The sequence below is a fragment of the Podarcis muralis genome, chromosome 8 (assembly GCF_964188315.1).
Source record: "Podarcis muralis chromosome 8, rPodMur119.hap1.1, whole genome shotgun sequence".
Classification (NCBI taxonomy): Eukaryota; Metazoa; Chordata; class Lepidosauria; order Squamata; family Lacertidae; genus Podarcis; species Podarcis muralis.
This window is the reverse complement of record NC_135662.1, coordinates 52938664-52966523: the sequence shown is the minus strand read 5'-3', so window position 1 is coordinate 52966523 and position 27860 is coordinate 52938664. Positions and strand designations below refer to the sequence as shown.

The following is a 27860-nucleotide window of genomic DNA, read 5'->3' as shown; positions in this document are numbered from 1 at the left end:
GGTGCATCTTGTGGTCTGGTGCGTCTTATAGAGCGAAAAATACAGTACTTTATTTAATTTTACTTAATTAACATACTTTTATACTTTATCACAGCTATTGTATATAAACCACAACTTTATTTTTGAGTGGCCCTGCCATACTTCAAAACTGATAGCAGATTCAGATAGCAGAGTGCCTTTAGCAAGGAATAGTATGGTGTTCCTAAGCTAAAGTCTTGTAGAGTTGCACTAACTTGCCTCTTTGCTCCTACTATGTTGTCCTTTTTAAAAATTTATACCTACTTTGCCTGAGCATATGTGAATCTGTAAAAGGTTTGGAATTGAGAAGGGTTTTTCCATTTGTAAACGCAACCTGGAACTGGGAAATGAGGAAAACTGGTAAGAGTTTTCAGATATTTACTTTACTGGATGAGTATCTTCATTTTACTAAAATATACACCACAGATTATTTTTTGTGAATGTTTTTTTTTTATTTACACACCGTATCTAGAAGCAGATACATAAATCCTTATACAATTTTTCAAAAAATGTGCAAGAAATTACTATAATCTTTTTAACAAACCAAAACACATTTAAAATCAATGGACTTTGGATAATTCATTCTGTTGTGTGCTTAATACAAATAATGCACACTCAGTTGGAAACATACAGAAAAGTGTAAACTACAGCAATCTGGATTTTAAGTATTAATTTCATGGCACTCCATCACCACTATAAAAATTATTTAACCCAATATGTAGTAGTACAAAATTCTATAAGAATTTCTGCCCCATCCCATTATTGGCATAAAGAGTTTGGACTATTCTCCAAATACATCAAACTCTACAGTATTTTGTCATTTTAAGGTCTATCCCATCTTTGTCAAAGAGCATGTCTTTCATATATATTTTTGTAGTATTCAAAGATACAATATTAGCAATTGCTGATGTGACCATATTTTAGCTTAAAATTTGAAAGTTATATAGCTGAAGACCCTTCCTTACTGGAATTCACAGTCAATATATTGCTGGTATTTTGGTTTCACTTAACAGTTCCAATATTTACACATTTAAGAAATGAATTTGTACGAAAAAACTGCATGTTCTGCAAAGTTCAGCAGTAAGAGTTCATATGGAGATAAGCACCTTGACATGAATATTAAAGATAACCTGGGGATTTTGAAAACAAAGACTTTCCTGGGTTTGCAGGACTTGATCTCCTGGGACCAGAACATAATGGACAGAATTACAGGGGGGGGGGTAAGTAAAGTTCTGGTTGAATTTCCTCCCTCTCCAAGAATCACTTGCCTCAAGTTAGAAAATATGCAACATACTCAAACATTGTTAGGGGAAATACTTCAAGCTTCATATGAATTATCAATTTTGCTAGGGTCTTCCTTCTCTACACCACTATAAAAAAATGCTCTGACCCTCACAGACCCTGATCCGACCTTTCCTCCTTCTCCCTGCCCCCCCCCCCCAGCAGCACAATCTGGAAGAGTTTTGAAAGAGCTGCCCCAACTTCCTTTTTGCTGCTCCTACTGAGGCTGTGGAATGGGCTCAGAGCTGCGCTACCACCTAATTCAAAAATGTCATATTCACCACAGGAGAAAGCTGGGTTTGAGTAAACATCTTCTGCAGATGTAGGGTGTTACTTTTAGAAGATCTAAACGTACGAAGCGTCTGACAAAAATTAGCAGGTCATGTAACTGCACTTGAACAGTGGGCCTGTTAAGAATGTTTGTTGCCTGTGTGTCTGCTTAATGAAGACGTAAAACAAAAAGTGTAAGGGGAAGGCCTTAAAGAAGGCAAAAATTCAGGGAGACTTTGTTGCTATGATTGCAAGCCAGATTTACAGTACTGGAGTATCCTCACAAGTGAAGAAAGGAAAATATGTCTATTTCCCGTGGACTGGTATCCCAGAATCACCGTTACACTGTATTGTGCATGTAAGCTATCTCTCTCTAGTCTTGAGTACACCCGGTTTGAAAATATCCAATGTGCAGATGTTATTTCATAGCCTATTAAAGGCAGCAAAGAAACAAGGCAGGCACATCTCAGCAGCACTGTCAGGTGCTTTTGCTGTAACAACAGAATAAATCTATTAAAGGCTTGTAATCCAATCTTTGAAACAAAAAAAATCCCTTTATTATTGAAACCATAGTTCTGCAAGGGGGTAAACTAGTTTAAAGAAGTCTAGCCCATCCCTCTGAAGAACAGCAGCACAGGTGCACAGCTGTCTGCTTCAGCTTTTGTGTGCTCGCAGCCCATTGGGAACATGCCAGAGAGGGAGTTTCTAAGGGTCTCAGGCTTTCCAGTCCACATCTGAGAAAGGAGGGAGCAGCAAGCAATTGGATACACTGGCTACAGAGGGTTAGGGACTGCAACCAACACGAAGGATGGAGGTGCCAGACTGCCAGAGGCACCACATACTGACCTGTTGGGGTCTTGGGCTTTTGGATCCTATTGTCTATATGTGGAGGTCCGTCAAACTAGATTGTTCCCTTTGTTTCTTACACCACATTCTACTTATTGTAAGCTCAGTTCACATTTGCTTTCTCAAAACCTATCTGGTGGAAGGACACTAATAAAATACAACTATTGCCCTCAGAAAAATGCAATCAGTAGTTTTGTTTTAAAGTGATGCACTCCCACCAGGAAATGCCAGAGCTCCGTGGTGGAGCCCTGCCTGCAGGAGTTCAATCCCTGGCATCCCCAGGGTTGGAGGGACCCCTGCCTGAAACCCTCGAGAGTCCCTACCAGTCAGTGTGGACAAACTTCCTATGTTACGGACTTAATTTGCTTTCTCCATACAAATTAATTAGTTCTTTGTCTTATTTTTTTATCATGAACTTGTTATCGGTCTAATTTTACACCACTATTTTTCCTGCCAATCTGCAATAGCCTTTTCTGCTTATAGTATTAGCATGTTTAAACTGCAGTTATTAACCAAGCTATGCTAGGGCAGAGGCAATAGTGTTTTTCATCATAACCAAGCGTAAGTATTCCACCAACCCTCCCAGAAGTTGTTTATTATTTCTGCTGATGTTTCAACAGCAGAAAAACGTTGATATGTAATCTATGCCGTTTGTTTATAGAATAGTAAGAAAACTTTAGGAAATTACCTCACCAGGTTAACACAAATGCTGAGCAGCTTGACTGATTTAGTTCTCCCAAAACTTTATAGAGTGTCCCTTTCCTTCAGTGTTATAAAATCTAAGTGTTACCAATCTAAGAATGCACTATGCGTTAAATGCAATTTAAACATGACTCAGATTAACAGCTTGCAGGAGTAATATATTGGCATGAGCAATGTCACATGGGAGAAACTCAACAGCAACTGTGAACAGGGGCTTCTGCTTTCTAGCAGACTATGTTTGTTGGAGGTTGTTATGAAGTCTTGCATAAGCTCTGTTATTACACTGAACATATGAGCAGGCCATTTAGGCAACCAGTTAAAACGCACAAAAATGTGACTGAATATAACACATAGATCTTTGTGGCAATGAGATATGTCCATCCTATGAAGTACAAAGAACAGAGCAATAAAGGCAATTCAAAAAGTGTTTTCAATGGAATCATTCAGTTGAAATGTACTCATTCCTTTATGTAATACATGGGTGCAACTCACCTCAAGGAGCAATTACATAGAGCAGAAGCCACTCATTCTGTCTGTCTTATTGTCCTAAGCAGTTTTGGGCCAGAAGATCCTCCAGGGCAGATGGTGTTGGATTACACTTTAAATGTTTCCCCACCTCCTGAACAAGCTTGGTCACTTGCTTCAGGACCATTCAGAGCAGAAACAAAATGCCAGCATCAATGCTGCAATTATGTCTGCTCATCCACGCTCAGGCATTTCCTAGGTAGCTGTCAGCAGCAAAAGATAAAATAGCTGCTTCTACTGGGCAGTTTTTCCAGCTGGACCGCTTGCTTAGCCCAGATGTGTTTGAGGGAAAGTGTATGCATTGGGGTTGCTGCTCTAGCTGATGAGAGGTTGGCTTGCTAGAAGATGAAGGCCTAGCAACGGGAAGGGCAAAGGCAGATCTAACAATTTAATACTTTTATGGAGTATATGACTATAGGTTGCCATTTATCGGGACACAATGTCTTCCCCAAGTCCACTAAACTGCACAGTGGAAGAAAGCAGCTGCTCCTGTAGAACTGTGCTACAAGAGCAAAGAGGAAAGCAGTGAAAAGCTAATCGGTCAGCATTGCAAGAACCACCTCTGAAAACCTGTTTTCAATACAAATGAACTGAAGAGAGTATGAGAAGGAATGCAGCATGCACGTTCATGCTGTCTCAGAACAGCAATATGACTGGAACATTAGAGATCTAAATATACAACTCATATGGAACTGTAATACCATCATAACTCGTAACATCATTTTTTAGAGTTTAGACACCAGGATAATGTTTACTTTTGACCTTTGCCATAATACAGATTATTGTTCCAGGAAACGTTTTTACTCCAACCACACAGATTTTTATTTTATTTTTGCATTTGAAGGGGAAATACCCCGCACCCACCCCCCAAATGACAAGGGTATTAAGCTAACAAGTATGCTTCCTATTGTATAAAATGAATTACTTCTTTCTTCCTCAGACTCAAAACACTGTACCATAGTATATATTATTGTGCCTTTTGTGTATAAAATTTGTAGTCTTGCTTTGGGGGTAAAAATCAGAAAACCAAATGAAGATTTTGCATAAATATCAGGATGGCAAAGCCAGTAAGTGACACACATGAATACTTTGCTCAGGAATTTAAGAATACATCTCTCTAAATACTCCCCACACCTCAGAACCTATTTTAACTGGGCAAGAGAGACACTTCCACCTCTCACTCCCACAGCAAAAGTCATGCTTTGCCTCTGATATTCTTTTTAAACACTATGATCTAAAAATATTTTTTTAAAAAAATAGAAGTTTAGCATATCGATTCAGGCAACCCAGGATGTGGCACCATTGCAGCACCTTGCAGCAACACTGTACTTTAATATTATAAACTCATTCAGAGCACAAAAAAGGCTAGGTAGAACAAGCAATAGAGAATTATCCAGAAATGAAGATTTTTCAAAACTTTATCACCCTTTAATATTTTTTCACTAAACAGAAACGTATTCAAATTTTTGAGATGGGAAGATGAAAAAGAAAATTACTAATGGCCATATCTTTCAGAGGATAGGAGGAAAAACATAAAACTTAAACAAGACATATGAAAATGGCACAAAATAAATTTTGTAACCTACAAACTAGCCTCCAAAATACTACTTTTTTTTTCTCCAGAAATTTCAGAGTTCAGTTTCCTGCTTGCGAACATTTTGATTAACTAGATCTTTCCTTAATGCAAACAGGAATACTTCCTTTCCACCATATAATGCTTGGTAGAAGCAGTCCCATGAGTACAAATCTTAATGGCCCCAATCCAAAGTTAGTTAGTTACATTTAGGTCCAGCAGCAACTTCTCCGGCTGGTTTCTACAGAACCAACTTTTGGATTGGATCCATTGTGTAAACTATGTAAATCTATCTTCCTCTGGAAAACCTAGTGCAGGATTTTCCCATATCTCGCATATTAAATGGAACTGCTTTTCCTTGTTTTGAATAAGACTAAGCAGAAATGAGTCTGGTAATGCACTGGAATATTTCCTATAGGGATTACGCCGTAATGTAATCAATTCAGTCTTAATTTCAAAACATGCAAGGTTTTTTAAAAATGAAACTTTGGGGATAATTTTGATTTATTCTCTTCCCATCTTACATATTGAAATGAATATAATGATGGAAAATGTATGCTAAGCAAATAAAAAAACATTTAAGGGCATTATCTAGCAAAGTTAAGTACTTGCTAATCCCATCAATTTCTATGGGAGAAATTTAAGCATGTGCATAACTCATCTATGAAATTAATTAAATTTGAATTGGCTTAACTTTGGCTAGATGATGTCTCAGTTTTGCAGGAAATATGGGGTAATGTTTAGATCTTCTGGTCAAATAATAACTTTTTAATTCCTACCGGCAAAGAACCCACTATGTTGAAATTATCCGAAAAAGGATAGATTTCAGTTATCCGACCATGTGCTACCATAGCTTAGTCAAAATCAGTTTTACAGGGATATCAAATAGTTTTTAAAAATGGCCTCTGATTTACATTAACTTTTGTCTAAATACAGAATACTAGCAATATTTTCCCCCCAAGTCTGTTTTGAAAGGCTGTTTTTAAAACTTAAAAAAATGGTTAAGAATTAACAAAAAAAAGCACAAAACAATATATACAATCTTTGAAACTAGTTTAGGAGAAAGGAGGCTTTCAAAACATATGTTGCATAACTGTTGCGTCACACATTCCCTCCAGCCTACAGTTAACTTTATGTTTTTAATTAGGATACTGGGAAATCTTTCTCAGCATACATCTAAATTCTGTATACTGGCACAATTTTTCCCCTTTTTTAAAATTCAAAACAAAACAAAACCAGGCTGTTTGAAAAAGACAAAACATATCCCATCAAGTGTCAACTTTTACTTATGGTCGAAAACACATGAAATGTGCTTCAAATGCATAAAAATCACAGTGGATTAGCAGCAAAGGAGATGGGGAGTTTTAGGAAAACTTTTATCATTCACATTGTGATTATTTTGCACACTGAATGAAAGATAGCTATTCACTCTCCTAAAAAAAATATGCTGAGATCATTATTTTAAAACATAAAACCCAGACCACCCATTAAACAAATAAAAATGAATTACCCTTCTTTATGCACAAAATGAAATTATGGCAGCAAAAGACTGATAGCAATTAAAGTTTGTAAACGGTATTTCAATCTCTCTTCTTTATTTTATTTTGTTGTTGTTCCCAAAGTGCAAGATGCAAGGTTCCCATAAGCCTTCAGTAGTGCTTTTCTTGTAAATAATCCTTCATTTTGTTTGGCAAAGGCAGTTTCTGAATCAGATCTATTCTGGTATACTGGCGTATAACAAAGCGACACAGATACTGCAACGAGCGCACCTGCATAAAACGAGATACCGGATTGGTCAGTCTGACTGGGTAAGTTGTAGATCCAGGCAATCGAGACCTTGAATAGCAAAATGCTCCATTTTCAGAGTCCCTGATGGAGTGTTCAATGAGATCAACTATAGACGTATGTCCCTCCACATCTGGTTGTTCATAAAAGCTAAATCTGCCATTTGAATGCTCAATTCTTGTATGAAGAGTTTTCCCATGGGAACGGAAACTCAAACTTAAAAGATAGCGGTCATCAGAGCTATCTCGCACAAGAAACGAGCCATCAGGAACATTGGCCAATTTTCCTTCGGCTTCCCATCGTGTAATTGGGCCCCAGTACCACCCTTGCTTTGCAAGTTTTTTCAGTTCTTCTGTGAGGCTGGTCACAACCATAGGGCCACTGTTTTGTACAGAATCATAAACTCTTCCAACTCCAGGTGCAGAGTTGGGATCAAAATTCAAATGGCAACGCATACTTTCAGCCACATGGACATCTGTGGCGTTTAGGCCATTAAAGTTCCTTTGGATTTGATTACTCTGTATTGGAGGTAGCAACGGAGAGAGCGGAGGAACATCACTGTGATTGACTCTAGAGCTTTGCAACATGACTCCTGTGGTACCAATTAATAAACCACTCACTGCCTGGTCAACAAAGATATCTGGGGTAACTACTACATCTTGACTCACTGGACCCTCTTCTTCGTGAAATGCACTGCCACCCATTTGAGAAGAAACCGTCGAAACCTCCATGGGTGAGGAACTATCCAAACAGTAACTACGTGATCCTTCCAAAGGATACATTCCCTCATCTAAAGGCACAGTATACTGAATGTAGTCCTGAGGCATAAGTCCAATAACTACAGGCACATGTTCATCAATATGGAGATGCAAATCTCCATTCTGAGATTCTGTACTTTTCAATGCATTGTTTTGTTCCTGGAACACACTGTCGGACTGCAAGTCATGGAAATCTTTGCGAACACCATTCAGTGCAGGGCTTGGATTTGAGGAGTGGACCAAGGCCTTTACTTTCACTTCCATTTTTATACATGTTTCTTCTGAGTTTGTTGGACGAAGCGGCCACGGAGTTGGGCTATAATGGTGATTTCGGAGGGATGTAGATCTAAGAGGTCTCTGAGCTCTCACATCTTTGAAGGTTATTGGAGCAGAAGAAGAAGAGAAGGTGTCGTCATCAGCAGAGCTAACAGATGGCGTGCTACCTTTGCCGCCTTTCTGCTTTTGTTTTGCTGAAAGCCGCCTTTTTAACGTACCCATTAAGCTTTCACTCTTCGATCTGTTTTTTCCACCTTTCTCATCTTCACTGTTGATGTCACAACTCGGCAAATCTTTACCATAGCAGCTACCAAACAAGGAGTCATCTTTTCCAAAATCATTTAACGATGGCTGTGCAACTACAACGAAGTCACTTTCATCTTTGCTCTTATTTAAATTAAAAGACTTACGAATGGTTTTGAGACTAATTTTCTTCATTATGAAAGTACAGCAAATCTGGCAGATTGGCTCTTCTGAAGTTCTGCCCCTAAAGCATGTAATGCAGGAGCTTCTTCATTGATGTGCGTTATCCAGTCTCATTTAACTTTGAAGTCCCATTTCCTGTGGGGAAGAGGAGAAATAAAGATTATTTTATGTATTTGGAAAGACACATTATTTACACTACAGCAATGGTAAAGAGATCTACATAACCAAAGTATAAGCTTAAAGAAATATCAACATACTATCATATGCCATTTTTATTTGCAAACTATATTATATATTTTTTATTGTATTCATCTTTGATTTGTTGGCTGATCAGTCTTTTGAGGCTTAAGCTTTGGATTAAAATTACAACAGACCCCTTCTGTTCACATTTTGAAAGAAACTGAGTATCTTTCATGACTCTCCTTTTCTGTAGAAGGTGCATACTCTGAGAATGTCCAGTTTTATAAACACTTCCCGCAAGGGGTGAGTAAAGAAAGAAGAAAATGTAGATATCAGGTTTCCATGAATGGATCATGCAATATACAATGACACATTACTGATGACTGAAGAGCTTTCTTTCCTCTTTTAACACTGAGTCAACATTAGCTGTACACTTCTATATAATCAATGGCAGCACCGATATAAGGAAAGCCTGGCTTCTACTCCTGCCTTTTGTGAGCCTTAATGAATTCACTAATTGCAATCTCTTACTTTCTCCTTAAGAACTCAATAGAAGTTATTCAACTGCAGAACAGGAAGAATATATCTCCCATCATGAGTTACTATTTTACTGGCAATTGGCCAGCCCACATTTAGTGCAATACGATTCACCTTGTGCTAGGAATCTCCTTCCTGCATATGTTATGATTTGCTACCTGTGCCTCTGATATTGGTAACTGTTATGTGAATTCAGCATGAACTCAGCTCCCAAAGTCTAGAAAGAAACCCAAAATAAAGTCTGTATGAGCTAAAAATGCACATTATGCACACCAGTTTCACCTTAGCGCAAGAAACACTCCTCCCATGATGTTTTTCGCAATCCCTCTCCTGCAGCAGCTTCTTATAAAGTTTCCAAGGACAAGGGGTAGGGTAGCTGTAAACATGTAGTTTTTGAACGTAGTTCAATTTTCTTATTAACTGTTCCACTAAGAGTAAGTATTAATTTTTCAGAGTCATTAAAGGAAGGATTATGCATGATGAATAGACAACATTCTAGGATTTCTTCTTATGTATTTTTGTCTGAAATATCTTAACTATACACTTAGGACAGCATTTTTGCATGCAGCTTTAATGTTCAGCTTCCAGATTTTCCAGCAAGACTAGAACTCTAAACAACGACCTTTGATACCAGATTAACACATTTATTGCTTAGATACCCATTTGACAAGTATCTAATAGCACTATTCTGGAAAGTACACAATAATAGCTTCCCACTGAGCAAGTTTTTATTAGTGGAAAGACTGCACATCTGATATTCTAGAAAAGTAAAACCAATGCCCTTTATAAAAGAAAACTTTATATCTAAACATTTCGTTTTAATTTGTAATTTCTAATAACGTTCAGTTTTTGTTGAACCTTTACAAAATCACACCAACACTGTGGTTAATTTAGCCTTTGCATTAATAGTCCTTCAAACTACCATTTTATTCTTACATTTCTTCAGTATAGCTTTTATTTTATTTTTTAGTTGTACTGATAAAGTAGCTTTTACTGTTTATTATACCAATTTTCATGTTTTGCTTTAAAGCATTTGAAATTAGAAACATTAAATTCTAAATAAAATATCTGACACATCAACATTTCTTACTGCAACATACTATCAGTGAAACCCTAGAAAACTTTATTCATAAGAAAGTAAAAGTCTTTTCAAGAGGGAATACTCACTAAAAAGTGTGCTTTCGATTGCAGCCTAAGTAAATTTCCAGTACTTGTGGAGCAATCATAGGAGCTGAAAAAGTGTAACAGACTCCAAATTGTCTTGTCAGATCTTCTACATCTTACACTGTATTTGAGATTTAAATATTTGGGGGGGGGGGGAGATCTACTGCTGTTTTGGGATATTAGTCTTTATCTCCAGGCAGCCAATTTATTTAATGTAAAAGTTTCAGAAACTATGACTAAATTGATTTCTACAGCACTTATAGTGTGATCCGCAAACTACTTCATATGGAATAATTACACAACACTTATCTTACTTCCTTAATGGCTCTAAAAGGATTCAAGAGCAAGTATTCTGGATTAGGACATTCTCACAATTAGTGTGCGGCAGAATAACCTTGTGTATGCTGCAAAGTACCAGATTGTCTGCGCAAAGATAAACGTCATTTAATCAATTACAGCTCTGACCTAAAGCTACTGATTTCACTGAGAAGACTCTCACTTATTTTAATTGGATTTGTCTCTGGCCTTGCAACAGTCAGCCACTGACTTTGTATTTAACCTTGAGAATGTTAAGGTCCCACTGACCTTCTACAGGTAAACAAATAAAAATAAGCCTAGAAGATAACAGAGTTCAACTGAAAACAACTCTCTAATTATTAAGTAATACTGATCAACTGGAATAATTCCCTACAGTGAAATTCATCATTGCTTCCTGTTTATCTTCTTTACAATAATTCTGAGGAAATTTGCAACAATTACAAATTTCAAGGAAGTTTTAGCAGCATTCCTAAATTTTATGCTTTGTATCATTATCAGACTTCATTATAAGCAAGTACACCCAGTTCAGATGTAATGCTAAACCATGGTTCAATATTACAGCAGCAATGAGTCAGCCCTTTGTATTTGGCTCAGGCTTTTTAGAACTTTTTGTGTTATGCTTTATCTCTGTTTTAATATTGAAAATGCTGTATAATATACACGTAAGTTCTCATGTCTATGGTGGATCAGCCTCTTGAGGCAGATTAACAGTCATTAATGTGATTTGCCAGTGGTCTGTGAATTTAAATGTAATGTCAAAACACAACTGGTTGCTGAATAAGGAATTATGAAGCAGAGACTTAACACTCCAGCTTTCCTATGGAGAACGGCAAAGCAGTAGCAAGGCTGGCACATCAGTAGAGCTAATCTGGGACTCCCATCATTGTAGCAGGTCATTGCAGATGTGTCACTGTTCATACTCAGAAACCTTATTTGCAGGTCATAACAAATTTCTTCTCCAAGCCAAGAACTACTCTTGTCACAACCATTTTGCCTACATGTAAATAGGGCTGCCCAATAAATCACCATATCGTTGAATACCTGTGTTGAAATAGCATTGTGATAAAGTGTTTCAACAAGGCAATATGCCTCACCAGTATCTTTTCACTTAGGGCTCAGCTAATTATGCAGAGGAACACCCCCTACCCTCCACGGCTAGACAGTAAACAAAGAATGCAAGCAAAGAACTGGAAAGCAATTCTTTCTTCCCCCACCAATGAAAAAAAGAGGGGGAAGAGTTTGTTTTATTTTTGTTTTATTTTATGGTGGTGTTTATGTTGTTGGTTCCCCCTAAACAGCTTTCCTCCCTATCAAAAAGGGTTTTTTTATTGCATAAAGGAAACTATCTTTTTACTTGCTTGCCCTCCCTTTGATAAAAAGGGAGAGATTGGTAGAATGAGGGCTTTGAGGGGGGGCCTTCGGTGTGTGGGGGGGAATGGGGGGAAGATTTATGCTGAAATGGGAGGTTGGGTACTATGTGAGAATGATGGGGAAAGTGTTTTTTGGTAAGCAGTGCAAAGCAAATGTGTGTCTACTCACAAGCAAGCCCTACTGAATTCAATGAGGTTTACTCCCAGGAAAGTAGAAATTTAGTTGAACTCAGTGGGGCTTATGCATGCATAGATTTCTCTTACTGTATTTTTCTGTTTATAAGACACCCCTATGTATAAGACACCCCCTATTTGGGGGGGGGGACACACTCAGATTTAAGAAAATGGAGACGATGTATCCATGTATAAGATGCCCCCTAATTTTTGACATTATTTTTAGGGAACAAACCTAGACTTATACATGGAAAAATACAGTAGATCTCTTAGTGTGGAAGCAGAAGGAAGTTTATTTAATATTTTTTATTAAATCTACTACCTTAAATTTTAAAGCCCTCCACTGCCACAGGGAGCTCCGTCAAGGCCCTCTGCTGCTGCAGGGAAGCACGGCGATGCTACGGGGAGGTAGAGAGGGACCCTTTGCACACCCTCCGCCATCATGGAATGGAAAGGGCCCGTCACAACAAGGTCCGCCAAGGCCCACCACAACAGCAGATATAGATCATAATATATCAAGATATTGTGATATTTAGCTGGTGATATATCATGATGTTGAAAACCAGTTATCGGCCAGCATATTCTCAGTTCCTCTTCCTTTTGCATGGAACCTCCTCTCCTGAAAATGGGGGGTGCCCAGGGTGCAAGTCATTCAGGCCTGCTGCAGAAGTGGCATAACTACCATAGTGCTTTTTCCTACTCTTTCATTATCTGAGTTGAATCTTTTTGTTTTACTTTTAGAACAGAAATTATCTGATGCCCTTTAAGGTTGGATATTCTTTAGCCATCTTCTGGATTTCCCTGAACTCAAAGGAAAAATAAAGGCTTGATCTGGATTGCCCTATTGTGATTTACAAATAACATACAATTTATATCCTAAATACTTTAATTTAAAAGTAATTAAATCATGAGACGCTAAGAAGGAAGAAATCAGAAGTGACTGTAAAATATTGAGGGAGGGGGATCAATGCTTTTCCATCTCTTCTCTTAAGATCTGAAAACTTCCCGTTCCGCCTTCAAACATCTCCATGCCTTATTTAACATACTGATACATTCAGACACATCAAACTTCAGAAACATGAAGGTTGAATTAGAAAATCTGCCTATCAACAAAAGTGCTGTCAGCACAGCTAATAACTCTTACAACCTTTTATAAAACCTGCTGCAATATTCACTTTTGCAAATTGGCACAAGTGTGACAGAAACACAACAAAGCCTCTCATGTATGAAACATTTTTGTATCATTAAAGAGTCGAACAGCTTGTACACAAAATGACAGCAGAATATATTTATTCTCGTGCTAGAGTGAAGGTTGTAGAAGCTCTTAAGGTATACAGCGCCTTCTTAAAAAGCCAAATGTAAGTCCAGTGTCTCAAAAATACAGGCTTCAAAGGCCCACCAGGTTCATGCTCTAAAGCTTTCCCGCAATTGCTTCTCTGCAGCCTCGGGTACGGTACATGTCCAAATTTGCATTTGACCTTGTCTGTAACATCTAATTCGGGTTATAGTTTTGAAACGTATACAGAAGCAGTAAGGACACTTGTACCAGTAAAGCACCATGCTTTCTTCACCTAATTATGGAAAAGTCCTATTTTAACTTAATAGTCTTTGACAGAGTGTCAGGTTTTAAAAGGTAAATGCCAAAACAGAACAAATTCCAGCAAATGGTGGAAAGTCAAGTTTTACCAGCTTAACAAAATATAAGGGTAAAGGTAAATAGACAACTTGTTAAAAGGTACATCTCCATTTTTATATAGTATCCTCTTTTTTAAAAAAAGATACTAAACATGAATTGTAACTTCCATGTTCTATCACCGCCGTACACTGTTGCCAGCTTTCCACATTCTGACATTACCACATACCCAGTTGCTTTTAAAACTTTTCTCATTTTTTGATACCAACACATTTTCTACTTTTAAAAACTATTTTGAGCCCTTTTCAATAGATATGATACTACTGGGTATTCTGTAGGTTCACACATTGGGAACAAATACATGGAAATCTTCCATGATTTCAGATCAGAAAAAGTGATATACATGGGTGCTACAAAATTTCCTACCTGGCATCAAAGCCTGTTATTTGTGTTTTAACTATAGGCTTCTAACCCACTTTCAAACTGCTAGTGGGATAGTATCAGATGAGGTGGTCTGTTGTGCATGTCGTATGTAAACAATGACACATCTGTTTTGCAATCATTAAATGGTTCTCATAAGGTATGCAATTTACTTTTTGAGAAGTTATTTTCAAGGGCACACTGGTGTTTAGAGAACACAATTTCAATGGCATCAATATAAAATGAACAAAGGATAAGAAACTCAAGTGCAATAATCTAGAACTGGTAATACATTTTAGCAAGTTGTAGCAAATTCTGCAAAAGTTCAGCAGGTGTAAGCATTATATTATTCCCTGTTCGGGAAGCTTTTAAAGGCACAGAATACAGTGGTACCTCGGGTTACATACACTTCAGGTTAGACTCCGCTAACCCAGAAATAGTACCTCGGGTTAAGAACTTTGCTTCAGGATGAGAACAGAAATTGTGCTCTGGCTGCACGGCATTAGCAAAAGTGGTGCTTCAGGTTAAGAACAGTTTCAGGTTAAGAATGGACCTCCGGAACGAATTAAGTACTTAACCCGAGGTACCACTGTGCTTTTGATGAATAAAAAAAGAAGTTGGTCCATCTATGTTAAATAGCTACAATGTGATGTTCACATTGTTACCACTACAGCAGTTTCCTTCCAAGGTCTGCAAAGTAAAATCTGAAGAACAGTACAGAAGATTCCAATCCTTACAACATTACAACATCAAGATAACCCAACTGTTATAAGTGATGCTTATGTAATAATTAGTGCTTAGCAACAGGTAAACTAAGTCATAACACTGGTATTATCAATCATATTACAACTACAATATATGCGAAGTGAATACATTTAAAATCAAAATGATGTACCATAACATCAAAATTGCTCTTATACTACACTGCCACTAATCTGCAAATACTTCTGAACTGTTTATAAAAACGGGCTTATAAATATTACTTTTCCATTCAATTATATCAAATAATGTTCTTGATCTGACACGCTTTGGATGTGGAAATTAAAAATCCTGTGTCAGAAACGTATGCAGCAAGGAAACAGGCTCCACTGACACCCTCAAACAATAGTGAATATATTTCTGTGTATATTTGCATCAATTTCCATGTAGTATATATCTATAAAAAATGAATTATTGCTTCTGTTGATATAACTTAATATTAAAGGTACCCCTGCCCGTACGGGCCAGTCTTGTCAGACTCTAGGGTTGTGCGCTCATCTCACTCTTGAGGCCAGGAACCGGCGCCGTCCACAGACACTTCCGGGTCACGTGGCCAGTGTGACATCGCTGCTCTGGCGAGCCTGCACCAGCGCAGCACACGGAATGCTGTTTACCTTCCCGCTATAAAGCGGTACCTATTTATCTACTTGCACTTTAAGGGTGCTTTAGAACTGCTAGGTGGGCAGGAGCTGGGACCGAAAGACAGGAGCTCACCCCGTTGCGGGGATTCGATATTAACTTAATATTACTAATAGTTATATTTTGTCAGTCGACTATCTGAAGGTATTTCCTCATACATAAACAGTTTTAGTCATGAATATGTTTACAACTATTACTGAAAGTGATTGTGGTGCTTGGCAGTGTGAAGCCTATTGTCAAAAATTAGGAAACACTGTTGGAAGAGGCAAGCACCTCTGCCATGATAGACTTGTTTGCTGATGTACAGTCCTATAGGAAACTCACTGTATGAGATGCAAACTGCAGTAACTGTTCCAAGCACACATCCTAACAAATGTTGCTTATCTGGACATGCCCCCAAAGCAGGATTCAAAATTGCTCCTCAAAATCTTTAGTGTAGATAACTGAGAATTCGTAATTTATTTGTACAGTCGTACCTCGGAAGTTGAACAGAATCCAATCCAGAAGTCTGTTTGATTTCCAAAACGTTCGGAAACCAAAGTGCGACTTCTGATTGGCTGCAGGAAGCTCCTGCAGCCAATCGGAAGCCGCAGAAGCCCTGTCACGGCGTTTGGGTTCCAAAGAACATTTACAAACTGGAACACTCACTTCCGGGTTGCGGTGTTCGGGAGGCAAAACCTTTGACTCGCAAGGCATGACTGTATTCTATCCATTTATTTGGATTTACTTCTTTCACCTTTTTAAGCCCTTTGCTTTTCTAGATAAGAACTTACATATGATATGAAGGGTTATATAAAACAAAACAAAATCAAACTTCCATTATAAAGGCAGCAACACCAAGCCTCAACTCCAAGGAGAATCAAGTTCGAAAGGCCTGGAAGAATGTATTTGACCTGTCATCTAAACACAGCTACCTTAAAGAGGGGATTCAATACAAAGGAGGTACTGCCAATGAGAACACCCTATCTTGTGTCAGGACCATAAAAGTGACCTTCCAACAGATCTTAGCTTGGGTGTCTGTCAGATTTTAGGGGAAAAAATATTCTGTCAAATATATAGGTCCCAGGTTGTTTTGGGCTTTATAGACCAATGTTAAAACACTGAATTGGACTGGGTAGCCTACTGGAAGTAGTGCAATAAATCAGTATACAATCATAAAAATGTAGAACTGGAAGGGACCACAAGTCATCTAGTCCAACCCCTTCCAATGCAGGCATATTTCAGTACCAGGAAACTCCCTGGAGAGGGCATGCCACAACTGCGGGGCTACCAGAGAGAAGGCCCATTCTCTTATTGCCAAACTCCAAACAGCTCTCAGAGGAAGCTCAGAGAAAAGGACTTTGATGTTGATCTTAGGGTCCAAGTAGGTTCACATAGGGAAAGTAGTCATTTCCAATTATTCAGGACCAAGTCCTACTGAACTCAGTGGAATAAACATGCTTATAATCCTACATTAAATCTGTCTACTTTATAAATAATTACATATTTGGGACCAAGTTACCTAAGAGAATGCCTCAACCCCATACATCCCTGGCTGGAAACTGTGCTCTTCAGATGGGGCACAAATGAGATTTTCACATGCCCCAGACATGAGCTTAGTTTGTATTAGAAACGGGAATTTAATGCTGCAGCTGCAGCCGTCTGCAAACAATTACCATCTGAAATTAAACAGGCATCCGGCATTGTGATGTTTAGATGCCTACTGAATATGATTTTAAGAAGGCTTTCCCTATGGCATGACGCAGTCATTTATGAAATATAGGCTGTAGGAACGGTTTTATTATAGTCAGAGTTTGTCAATAAGGTTTTAATAATTTATATTTGTGTAATTATTTTTATCTTGCTGTACATAGCTTTGAAGCAGTTTATAAATTTGTAAAATAAATAAATATGAAAATAGCACATTTATGCTCATGCTATCAAGGGCTGAACCCAAAGTCCTACAGAATAGTTAACATAAATAAAGAAGTGCATGTTAGCAACTGCCTGGTCCATTGCTCCAACTCTAAATAGTAACTCTTAAGCAAGTTTTGAATCATACCAAATACAGATCCTTGCAAAGCAAATTTCTCCAGAGTAAAGAGCATGCTACTCTTAAGCTCCTGAGTTATGCAGCACGGAAGGAGCCGACAGTGTGTGAGATCTATATAAATAAAATCTTGCAACTTTTTGTCTTTTTTAAAAAAGGGGGAGAACAATGCAAGAGATGAGAACACGATGTCAGCACAATTGCATGAATAGTTAATCACCCTCCAAATGAGAACAGACAAAGGTTTCAATGTCACATTTTTATATTTTGCTGTCTTCAGCTAGCAGATATTAAAAAAAGAAATTCCCTTTTGATTTTGTAATGTCTGAGAGAAGTTTTGCTACTATAAATGCTTGCAAAGATCTGTAAGAGTGACATTACAGCTGAGATAGATGGCAGATTTGGCCAAAAGATTTCATTCTACAGCCAACTAACACAAGCCAAAAATTCCCTGTGACTCTGCATGCACGATCAATTTCATTGGGATGCTGTATAATTGGATCCTATACCAAATCAATTTGCAGCATCAAACTTTGTCTCTTCAACCATCTGAATCAGACGTATTTACTATAAAGCCCCTGTTCTGAATATTTAATACCTGTATAACCTTAAGGCTGTCTGTATGTGGGGCTGTGATGGATGCAGGGGGGAAAACACCTTCTGATTGAGATGAGTCACTGGGAATACACTACACTAATGCTCCCAATTGTGAGGTCATTTCTTATAGTTTTCTGACCTTCATTTACCTATAGCTATAATTCTAAGCACTTGATAAGCAGTAAGCCCCACTGAACACATTTCATAGCTATCTACTCTACAATATACAATAAACTTGACTGGAACAAAATAATGAAGTATATTAATGGATAAATAGCATGTGTAAAGAAATCTCAAGTAGATATAAAGGAAGGTTTTAGTTCTAAAAAGGGAGGCTATTTCATACGTACTTTCTCAATAAATTGAGAAATTGACCAGCCTTGACCACCCTGGTGCCCTACCAATGTTTTGGACTACAATTCCTCTGTCCTAGCTAGAACAGCCGTATAGTAATGAAACTGACGGGAGTGGAGGGAATCAGATTGTACTGACATGTTCCTAACTGAACTTGTGGCTGTTAAATGGTGGGATCATGTGGTCAGTTCAATACGGACAACGAAGTCTACTACCAAATGTCAGACTTTTACTCCTCTAGCTGCCGCAATGATGGACACAAAACGGGAGGCAAATGTGTGCAAAGAAACAAGTGCACCGCATTTAGTAAATGTGCTCTAATAAATACACAGCTTTGTCCTATGTATGTTGATCTGAAGATGTTTCACTGAGAAGGGGAAGAAATGGAGGCAGTGAGAGATTTTACTTTCTTGGACTCCATGATCACTGCAGATGGTGACAGCTGTCACGAAATTAAAAGACGCCTGCTTCTTGGGAGAAAAGCAATGACAAACCTAGATAGCATCTTAAAAAGCAGAGTCATCACCTTGCCAACAAAGGTCCATATAGTTAAAGCTATGGTTTTCCCAGTAGTGATATATGGAAATGAGAGCTGGACCATTAAGAAGGCTGGTCACTAAAGAATTGATGCTTTTGAATTATGATGTTGGAGGAGACTCTTGAGAGTCCCATGGACTGCAAGAAGATCAAACCTCTCCATTCTTAAGGAAATCAGCCCTGAGTGCTCACTGGAAGGACAGATCGTGAAGCTGAGGCTCCAATACTTTGGCCACCTCATGAGAAGAGAAGACTCCCTGGAAAAGACCCTGATGCTGGGAAAGATTGAGGGCACAAGGAGAAGGGGAGGACAGAGGACGAGATGGTTGGACAGTGTTCTCGAAGCTACCAGCATGAGTCTGACCAAACTGTGGGAGGCAGTGGAAGACAGAAGTGCCTGGCGTGCTCTGGTCCGTGGGGTCACGAAGAGTCAGACACGAAGAGTCAGACACGACTAAACGACTAAACAACAACAACAAAATGCGCCTATTTGCATTTGTAGGTTCCTGAAGGCATGAGTGGGAATGTTGAAGGAGGTCTTTTGATAAACAAAGTGCCTGGGACCTGGGGCTGAATTCTAAAGTTGATTCAAATTAATCAACTATTTGGGAAGGCAAATTAGTTTTATTTAAAACATCTCAGTGTTAGAAACTCTGATACATAAGCTAGGCGCCAAATGGCTCCTTAAACCTGAGTTACTATTGCCAAAATGGAATGCCTAGTTGCCATTTTTGGGCCAGATGGCTCGAAAGTCATATTTTGCAGTATGACTTTTTAGTTCCTGAAATTAATTCTGATTGTACAGATACATATAGAATTCTACAGGATGTGTGAAAACAGTCAAGATCCAAGGATCCCCAGGCATGCACCTCCAGATGGTGGCGATGTCATCCTGGTGCCCAGGCATCTTTACAAGTGGCTGATAGCCAGGTGCAAAATGAACCTGGTGAGTTTCAAACGCTGTAGCTTTAAAAATTATCATCAGCAAGATGATATGCCCAGCATGATAGGAAGCTAGCTATAGCTGTTTCAGGAAGGGAGTTAGGAACACCCTCTTTACAGCCTTTATTGATGACCAAGCTACTGCATTCTGAACTAGTTGTTTCTGAGCACTCTTCAAAGAAAGTCCTATGGAGAGTGCATTGCAGTAATTCAGATGTGATGCAATTATGGAATGGGTCACCATGGCCAGATCCGAATTCCACAGCAACAGACATTGATGCATCATCTCAGCTGGACAAAGGCACTTCTGGCCACAGATGAGAACTTAGCATCCAGGGTATCCATAAGAACTCCCAAGTTATGACCTGAGTTTTCAATAGGTGTGCCAACCACAGTTGAATCCCAATTCCTGGATCAATACGACTGACCATAAGCATCTCTGCCTGGATTAAGATTCAATACATTTGCCCTTATTCAATCCATTGCTGCCTCCAGGTAACAATTCAGGACTTAAACAGTTTCCTTAAAATGAGAGGGAAAGGAGAACAGTTGGTTGTGCCATCCACATATTGGATGACACCAAACTTTTGCTCATCTGTCCCAGATGTCAAATAGCATGGGAACAAGCTAAAACTCGAAAGGGCACCATAGGCTGTGGCATCAAACAGATCTCCCACTACCTTCTAAAACTGGTGCTCCAGGAAGAACTGGAACCACCGTAACACCATGCCACCAAGACCCTTCCCAGATATCCAGCTCAGAATACTATGCTTGATGGCATGCCAAAATGTCCAACGGAACTAACAAAATGCATTTATCCTGTACAGTTCCCAGTATAAATCACCAAGGAGACCAAAGCTGTCTTGGTCCCAAAACTGGGCCTAACACTGGATTGAGATGAGTCTAAGAAAACCTAGAGCTGCAGACTCAGGCACCTTGCCAAAATGGAATATTTAAAAACTTGCTATAAATTTTCCAGAACACTGAGATTAAGCAAAATGTTTTTTCTCCCAGTAAATGTAAACACATTTGCATTTTATGAGGTAAAAAAAAAAAAATTCAATGATTTCTGCAGCAATAATACCTATGTATTATTTTTGAATTCTCTAACCCATTAGAGCAACAGAAATGTAAAAGCACAAATTTAGAGAGGAATATTTCCTGCTATTTCTTGATTCTTACAGCTTCTACTGATTGGAGAATCAAAGCAACAAAAGTATAGCATACTTTTTTCTCCCACAAAGCTGAGGCAGGCCAGTTCACACATGTATGTTAGTTACCAGATAATTCAGCATCTGGTGACTAATGTGTCATCATATATCAAGCACCAGAGATAAAACTTTCATATCACCTCAAAATTTGGTAGAGACGCCAGTGCAAGTAGATAAATAGGTACCGCTGCAGCGGGAAGGTAAATGATATTTCTGTGTGCTCTGGCTTCCGGTCACAGTGTTCTGTTGCACCAGAAGTGGTTTAGTCATGCTGGCCACATGACCTGGAAAGCTGTCTGTGGACAAACACCAGGTCCCTCGGCCTGAAAGCCAGATGAGCGCTGCAACCCCATAGTCACCTCTGACTGGACTTAACTGTCCAGGGGTCCTTTACCTTTTACCTTTACCTATTAAGTTATTATACAATCAAGAATCAATTGATATACATACATGTACGAACCGGCCCTCTGTCACAGGACTTGTTAGCTTCATTTTACCAGGGTAGCTATGATTTTGGTAGAAACCTCCCCTCATAGTACACCTCAGCTGCTCCTTCTAACATGATGGCAAAGGATTCTTTGATGACCTCTCATTAAAAGTAACAGAAGCTCTACCAAAGCCACTTTTACTGTTCACTAGAGAAAGAGGAATTAAGGAATTTTTGCTTATGTCACAGTTTATGCAGGAGCAAATCAGCAGGTGTATCTACTGTTGGTGGGCTGGCTCTCCTATGCTTGCTCAATTCAAAAGTATGGCCACTGTGTAATGTATTTGCTGAACAGGGCTCTATAGGCTTAAAATAGCCTGTATCTGTTATCATACAACTTTTTATCCATCAAATGTTTTAACTAGAATGTTCCTCTTAATACCTGAAAGAAATAAAACATGCCCAACATCATAACATTTACCTGTTGGAAGATCAGAGGCATACATTTTGTCAATGACATTGCTGCCTTATTTAAACACAGTTAATGAATATTCCATTGCAAGATCTCAATGAGACTTCTTCTGATAGCGTCATTATGCTTTGCTAAAAAGAGGCACACATAACTTGTCACCTGAAGTGACTTACATTAAAGAAAAATGTGGCTAATGTCATGTATCTTTATAACTTGATGCAATTACACATGTTATGCATTATGTACTTCAATTGAAGTGTGTAGAGAACAAACCAAATCCATCTACAAACGCTTCCTCCAGACACAGAATTTTCCTGAAGTGCCATCAGAAGCCATACAATGCTGGTTATTTAATTTCTGTATTCTGACAGAAGTTTTGCTTACACAACATTACTTCTTTAGAGTGCAATTAAGTAGCATACATCCTCAGATTTAAGTCCCACTGTATTCAGTGTACATTACTCGCAGGTTAGTGTGCACATAACTGTTCTGTTATGCCACACTTTTACAGATTACAACCAAAGAGGCAATCCTGTGCTCACGTAACTGATACATCTGACTAAAGTCAGTAAGACATACATATGATCAGACTCAAAAATTTTAATACTATACAGTCGTACCTCTACTTACGTATCCTTCCGAATACGTAAACTTCGGGTTGTGAATGCGGCAAACCTGGAAGTGTATACTTCTGGGTTTCGCAGCGTGTGCATAAACAGAAGCACTCTATCATGGTGTGTGTGTGCGCGCAGAAGCGGCACCTCCGGATACGGACTTTTCAGGTTGCGGATGGACCCCTGGAATGAATTAAGTTCACATCCGGAGGGTCCACTGTACACTGAATCCTGAATTTTCTGGTTTCCTGAATGGAAATGGGGAAGATAGAATTCCTAAGTCCAAATTTACCAATAGGCAGTCTCATATTTAACTGAAAGAATTTAATCAAAGCATTTGTTGTTATTTAGTCATTTAGTCGTGTCCAACTCTTCATGGCTCCATGGACCAGAGCACGCCAGGCACTCCTGTCTTCCACTGCCTCCCACAATTTGGTCAAACTCATGCTGGTAGCTTCGAGAACACAATCAAAGCATACTAACTCAATAAACTTGAGAAATACCTAATTTAAATTTACAAAAGCAGGATTCCTAACCACAAGGAGAGCAAACGCCACCTAAAGCTGGGACTTTATTATCTGAAGGTGCATGATGGATAAAAATAACCAATTTGGATTCTATGTACTTTTATTATCTAGCACACCTAAAATTGATATCTCCCTCTGTTTATATAAAAATTACCTCTTTTCTCCTTATTCATCATCCCCATAACCAAAAGAACCTGTATGTTTCACCAAAGAATGGAAGAAGAACTGAATTACAGCTGGTTGTTATATTTCAGAGATGGTGTCTTGGTCGTTATGCATGCATTTTCTTCTCAGGCGGCCACAGTGCAACATGAAACCTGAATGCAAATCATTTGAATGTCTGCTAGTTCCTCTCATGCTCCGCCTTAAAACTTGCCAGATGTAGACATGGATCGCTTAACTAACACCAGCAGCCCCTCCTGTCCCTTTCACCCCTTGCAGTTTTAACATCTAGCTTGATGAATAGTTCTCCAGAAATCAAAAGCTTGCACACAAATTTATGGCATTTTGGTGAGCTTCAAAAACTATTGCCCTAATATGGACTTTGTAATCAATATATATGCAATCAGATCCTTCCAATTATCTCAAGCTACAAAAGCATAAAACTTTAGCTTTTCCAAAAAAAGGTATTTGGTATATCTGAGTACCTTTACTCTTTGAAGTTTGATTAGGTTTGCCAATATGTTGGGTGCTTTCTATCTCTATATTTGCAATTGGAAGAAGTCAACAAGTGTCCTATGTTACTGAACTGCAAGATTCAACAGGAAAATTTTAGGGAAGAAAATTATGAAGGTTGATTATATAAAGAAAAAGCAATTCATATGGCAGACTCGACCATGACAGAGCATGAGAAATTACATATAGGATAACATTCCTTTTTTACTACATGCAGTAACTCTGAGGGAGGAAGGGAATGCAATGTTTGTACAGTGGTACCTCAGGTTAAGTACTTAATTTGTTCCGGAGGTCCGTACTTAACCTGAAACTGTTCTTAACCTGAAGCACCACTTTAGCTAATGGGGCCTCCTGCAGCTGCCACGCAGCTGGAGCACAATTTCTGTTCTCATCCTGAAGCAAAGTTCTTAACCCGAGGTAATATTTCTGGGTTAGCGGAGTCTGTAACCTGAAGCATATGTAACTTGAAACGTATGTAACCCGAGGTACCACTGTAAATATATGTAGTGAAATAAAGGTTCTCTTTCAATCAGTATAGCTGTATATAGAGAAGCTCAAGAATGTTTAATATAATTGCAACTTTATGCAATAATCATACACTAGATACACATTTTTTGCAAAATAACAAAACTGCTATATTTTATCACCAGAAAAAATTTCTCTCCAATTTACTCATTCATTACTTCCTGGAGTGTCCTATAGACTGTGCGCTTGTGCAAACATCATTGGCACCCATGCTACCACTGGTTGCAAGTGACAAATTCCCTTGATTTGTTTTGAGGTTTGCTTGTTTCTTTTGTATAAAGAGACTGAGCCCTCAACACTGTACCACAGCAGCAGAAGCATTTAACGTAGCATTTTAAAGAAGTGGGGTAGGGAAATCTTGTGAACACTCACGTACATGATACCTTCCCCATGTGTGAAATTGTTCCACCTTTTATTGAGCCTTTATTTGTGTGATTAATGTTCAGTTTTAGGCTGTACAGCTTTTCGCTCCAGTGCTATATTACATATGCACCTCAATTTAAACAGCACAAGGAAGGCAAACAGACAGGTCATCTTGCAACAAAGGCTTCCTCCCCATCTGCTTTTCTCACTGTAGAAACAGGATAGAATGCTGCTTTATTAGCATTGGTCTGGGCTTATGCTGCTACAGCACCAAGAACAAAATCAGATTTTATGTACGAAGAGTTCTTTGTAGGCTGCTTCTCTGCTAAAGGGATCAAAGCTCAGAATAATCAGAGTCTGTGTCAAGAGATCCATATCCCAAAACTCCTTCAAAGCACATAGTAAAAGCACAGAATCTTAAACAGATTTACTCCACCCTCCTGATAAATTAGGCCATGGTGCTGAGAAAGGAGAGGTAGGGTGAAGAACAAAACTATCACTGACCTTTGTTTAAATTGTAGACCAACTAAGGACTATTCGCTTATACAGAATTGTCCTCTTTTGTTTTCTTTTTCTTTTTTTACAAATTTTCTTTTTTATTTTATTTGTTAGATTTATACGCCACCTTTCATCCCAAGATCTCACGGTGGTTACTTTACATAAGATCTCAATTCAATAAGATCACATTTTCAAATAAAAGTCATTATTTTATTGAAATTCAAGTTGGATTCATATTTTATTTGTGTCAACATGGTGAGGAGATTATAGTAATTTTTCAGAATACAGAGATTAATCTTTATTGGCTAGTACTCTATCTGGAATCAAAGGTACCAATCCTAAACACTTGACTTGGAAGCAAGTGTCCTTGACTTCAGCTGAATTTGTCCCATTTTGATTAATGGTCCGTTTCTCCTTTATCAGAACTTTGTCATTCTGTGCACCTTGATGCATGACATATATTACTAGAACTGACAGGAAAGCAAACCATACGATAAAATAAGTTTAGCAAAAGTTGAAAGTATGTCGCCGTTGTTTTCAAAAATGCTTAAATAATAATAACATTTTTACTACTGTCCAAACAGCTCTGTGTAACTGGAAAGCTTGCATACTCCTATATAAACTGAAGTTCGTAACTGCTTTGAATCTTTTACACTTTGGGACCCCTATGACAGCTACTGTCTAGTACTCAAAAAGCCAGAGACACTTTTCAAGATGGAGGTGGAGGATGCAATGATGTGCTCTTTTAATGAGTGGCTACATCAGAGAGAGAAAATCATTGCACTCGGTTTGGTTGCGAAACTCGGAGGCCTACTTCAAAACAGAAACAATTCTCGGCAAACTTCACTGTTTCTGATGACAGAAAGAAGAAAAGGGGGCCGGTATGGGTCTCATAGCTTATATACGGGAGAGCTCTTAAGGTCTCCCCACTGTCAATCTCAGTCTCCCCCCCCCCCTTTCTCCCAGCTTGTTGTTGCTCTCTGCAGCTGAAAGGAAAGTCTAAAAACTACACGGGAGAAAGCCCAAAATCGTCTGAAGCTGGGCAGTGTGCGTGGAGGGGGAGGAATTTAGGATCCTGGTTTGCAAAGACTAAACAAACAAACAAAAACACCGCTTAGGGGCGTAACGCTGTTTAAAAAAAAAGTTTACGACCGGGGTCTCTTAGCTGAAGTACAGAAAGGCAAGTGATCCGGGTACAGAGCTGCTAGTTGTTTAGGATCGGGGAATGGAACAGGATGCCCACGCTCCTTGCGGCCCTGGAGCAAACGCCGCCCCGTTCTTCGGGCATTTCCTAGGAGGTTTCCGTATGACAACACCCGGCCGAGGCGGAGGTGGGAGGAGGAGGAGGAGGGTGCCCTGCGCGAGGCTCCCACGCTGCTGCCTCCCCACCTCCCGGCCCCACTGCAGGCCGCGGCGCACCCCCTCGCCCCGTCCCTCTCTCTCCCCAGGCCCCGGCCGCGCCAGCCGGAACAAAAGGCGAGCGCGGGGCTGGGCAGGGCGAGCCGGCGGGGCCGCGCCAGGCCACTGCTCCGCGGAGGCCGCAGCTCCCCTCGCAACTCCGGGCCTGGCTGCCCAATCTCCACCGAGGCCTCGAGTCCCCTTGCGAAGCATACACGGGAGGAGGGGGGGGGCAGGCCATGTTTACTCACCGGGAGAGGCTGCTGCTGTTGGTGCTGCTGCTGCTGCCGATAGCGGCGGCGGCGGCGGCCGTGCTGCGCGGAGTGCAGGCCGGCCGGGCTCGAGCGCCGGCTCCGCCTCCGCCAGGCTCCCTTCTCGTCGGTCGCCTCCGCCGCCGCTTCCTCCTCCTCCTGGCGTTGCAGTTTCCTCCGCCTCCTCTCCTCCTTCCTCCTCCTTCACCCCCCGTCTTCGCAGGGGCGCTAGGGGGGCAGCGAGGCCGCCGCCAGCCCGCATGCAAGGAAGCTCCGCGCGCGCGCCCGCAGTAGCAGCCCCCCCCCCGCCCCGCTGAGGGGTACAGAGCCCAAGCCGGCGCTCTCCCTCTCGGCCGCCTATTCGCTGTCCACGGACGCCCCCTCCCCGTGCATAACTCGCCTTCCCTTCTTGCTCCCCGCGGACATTCGTCCCCCTTTTGTTTGTTCTCTCCCGGCGCCAGGCTCACTTCACGCAGCAGTTTCCTCCTCACTTTACTTACCCGGCTCTTCACCTGGGGCACAAAAGGCTTTTCTTCCAACTTGCCCGGCCTGCCTTTTCTCCCGTCGGGGTAGCAGCTCGCGCCCCATCCTCCGGCCGGGCAGCGGGCGGAGAGGCGCGCACTTTGCGCCCAGCCTAGGGGAGACCCCGAAATGTGCTGAGGGTCGCCAGGTCTCTCTCTCTCTCTCTCTCTCTCGGAAGTTAACTGGCCTTGGGACTTCTGCCGAAGCGACGGCACGGCGAGTCAGGGAGGGCAGGGAAAGGTGGCCCGGCCGAAGGGACCGGCG

The 27860-nt window shown here is 40.0% G+C and overlaps 1 protein-coding gene across 3 annotated transcripts; it reads right to left on the bottom strand.

Moving 5' to 3' along the window:
- Positions 1-382: 382 nt before the first annotated feature.
- SOCS6 (suppressor of cytokine signaling 6) lies at positions 383-27860 on the bottom strand. Of its 3 annotated transcripts, none has more exons than XM_028737448.2 (2): positions 27575-27860; positions 383-8595 (listed from the first exon to the last, which is right to left on the bottom strand). In XM_028737448.2, exon 2 carries the CDS (start codon positions 8470-8472, stop codon positions 6865-6867), a length of 1608 nt encoding a protein of 535 aa, XP_028593281.1. In that variant the 5' UTR covers positions 8473-8595; positions 27575-27860; the 3' UTR covers positions 383-6864. The 3 variants fall into 3 exon arrangements, with proteins under 3 accessions (XP_028593281.1, XP_028593280.1, XP_077789320.1); XM_028737447.2 differs by lacking the exon at positions 27575-27860 and adding an exon at positions 27075-27345; XM_077933194.1 differs by lacking the exon at positions 27575-27860 and adding an exon at positions 22844-22954.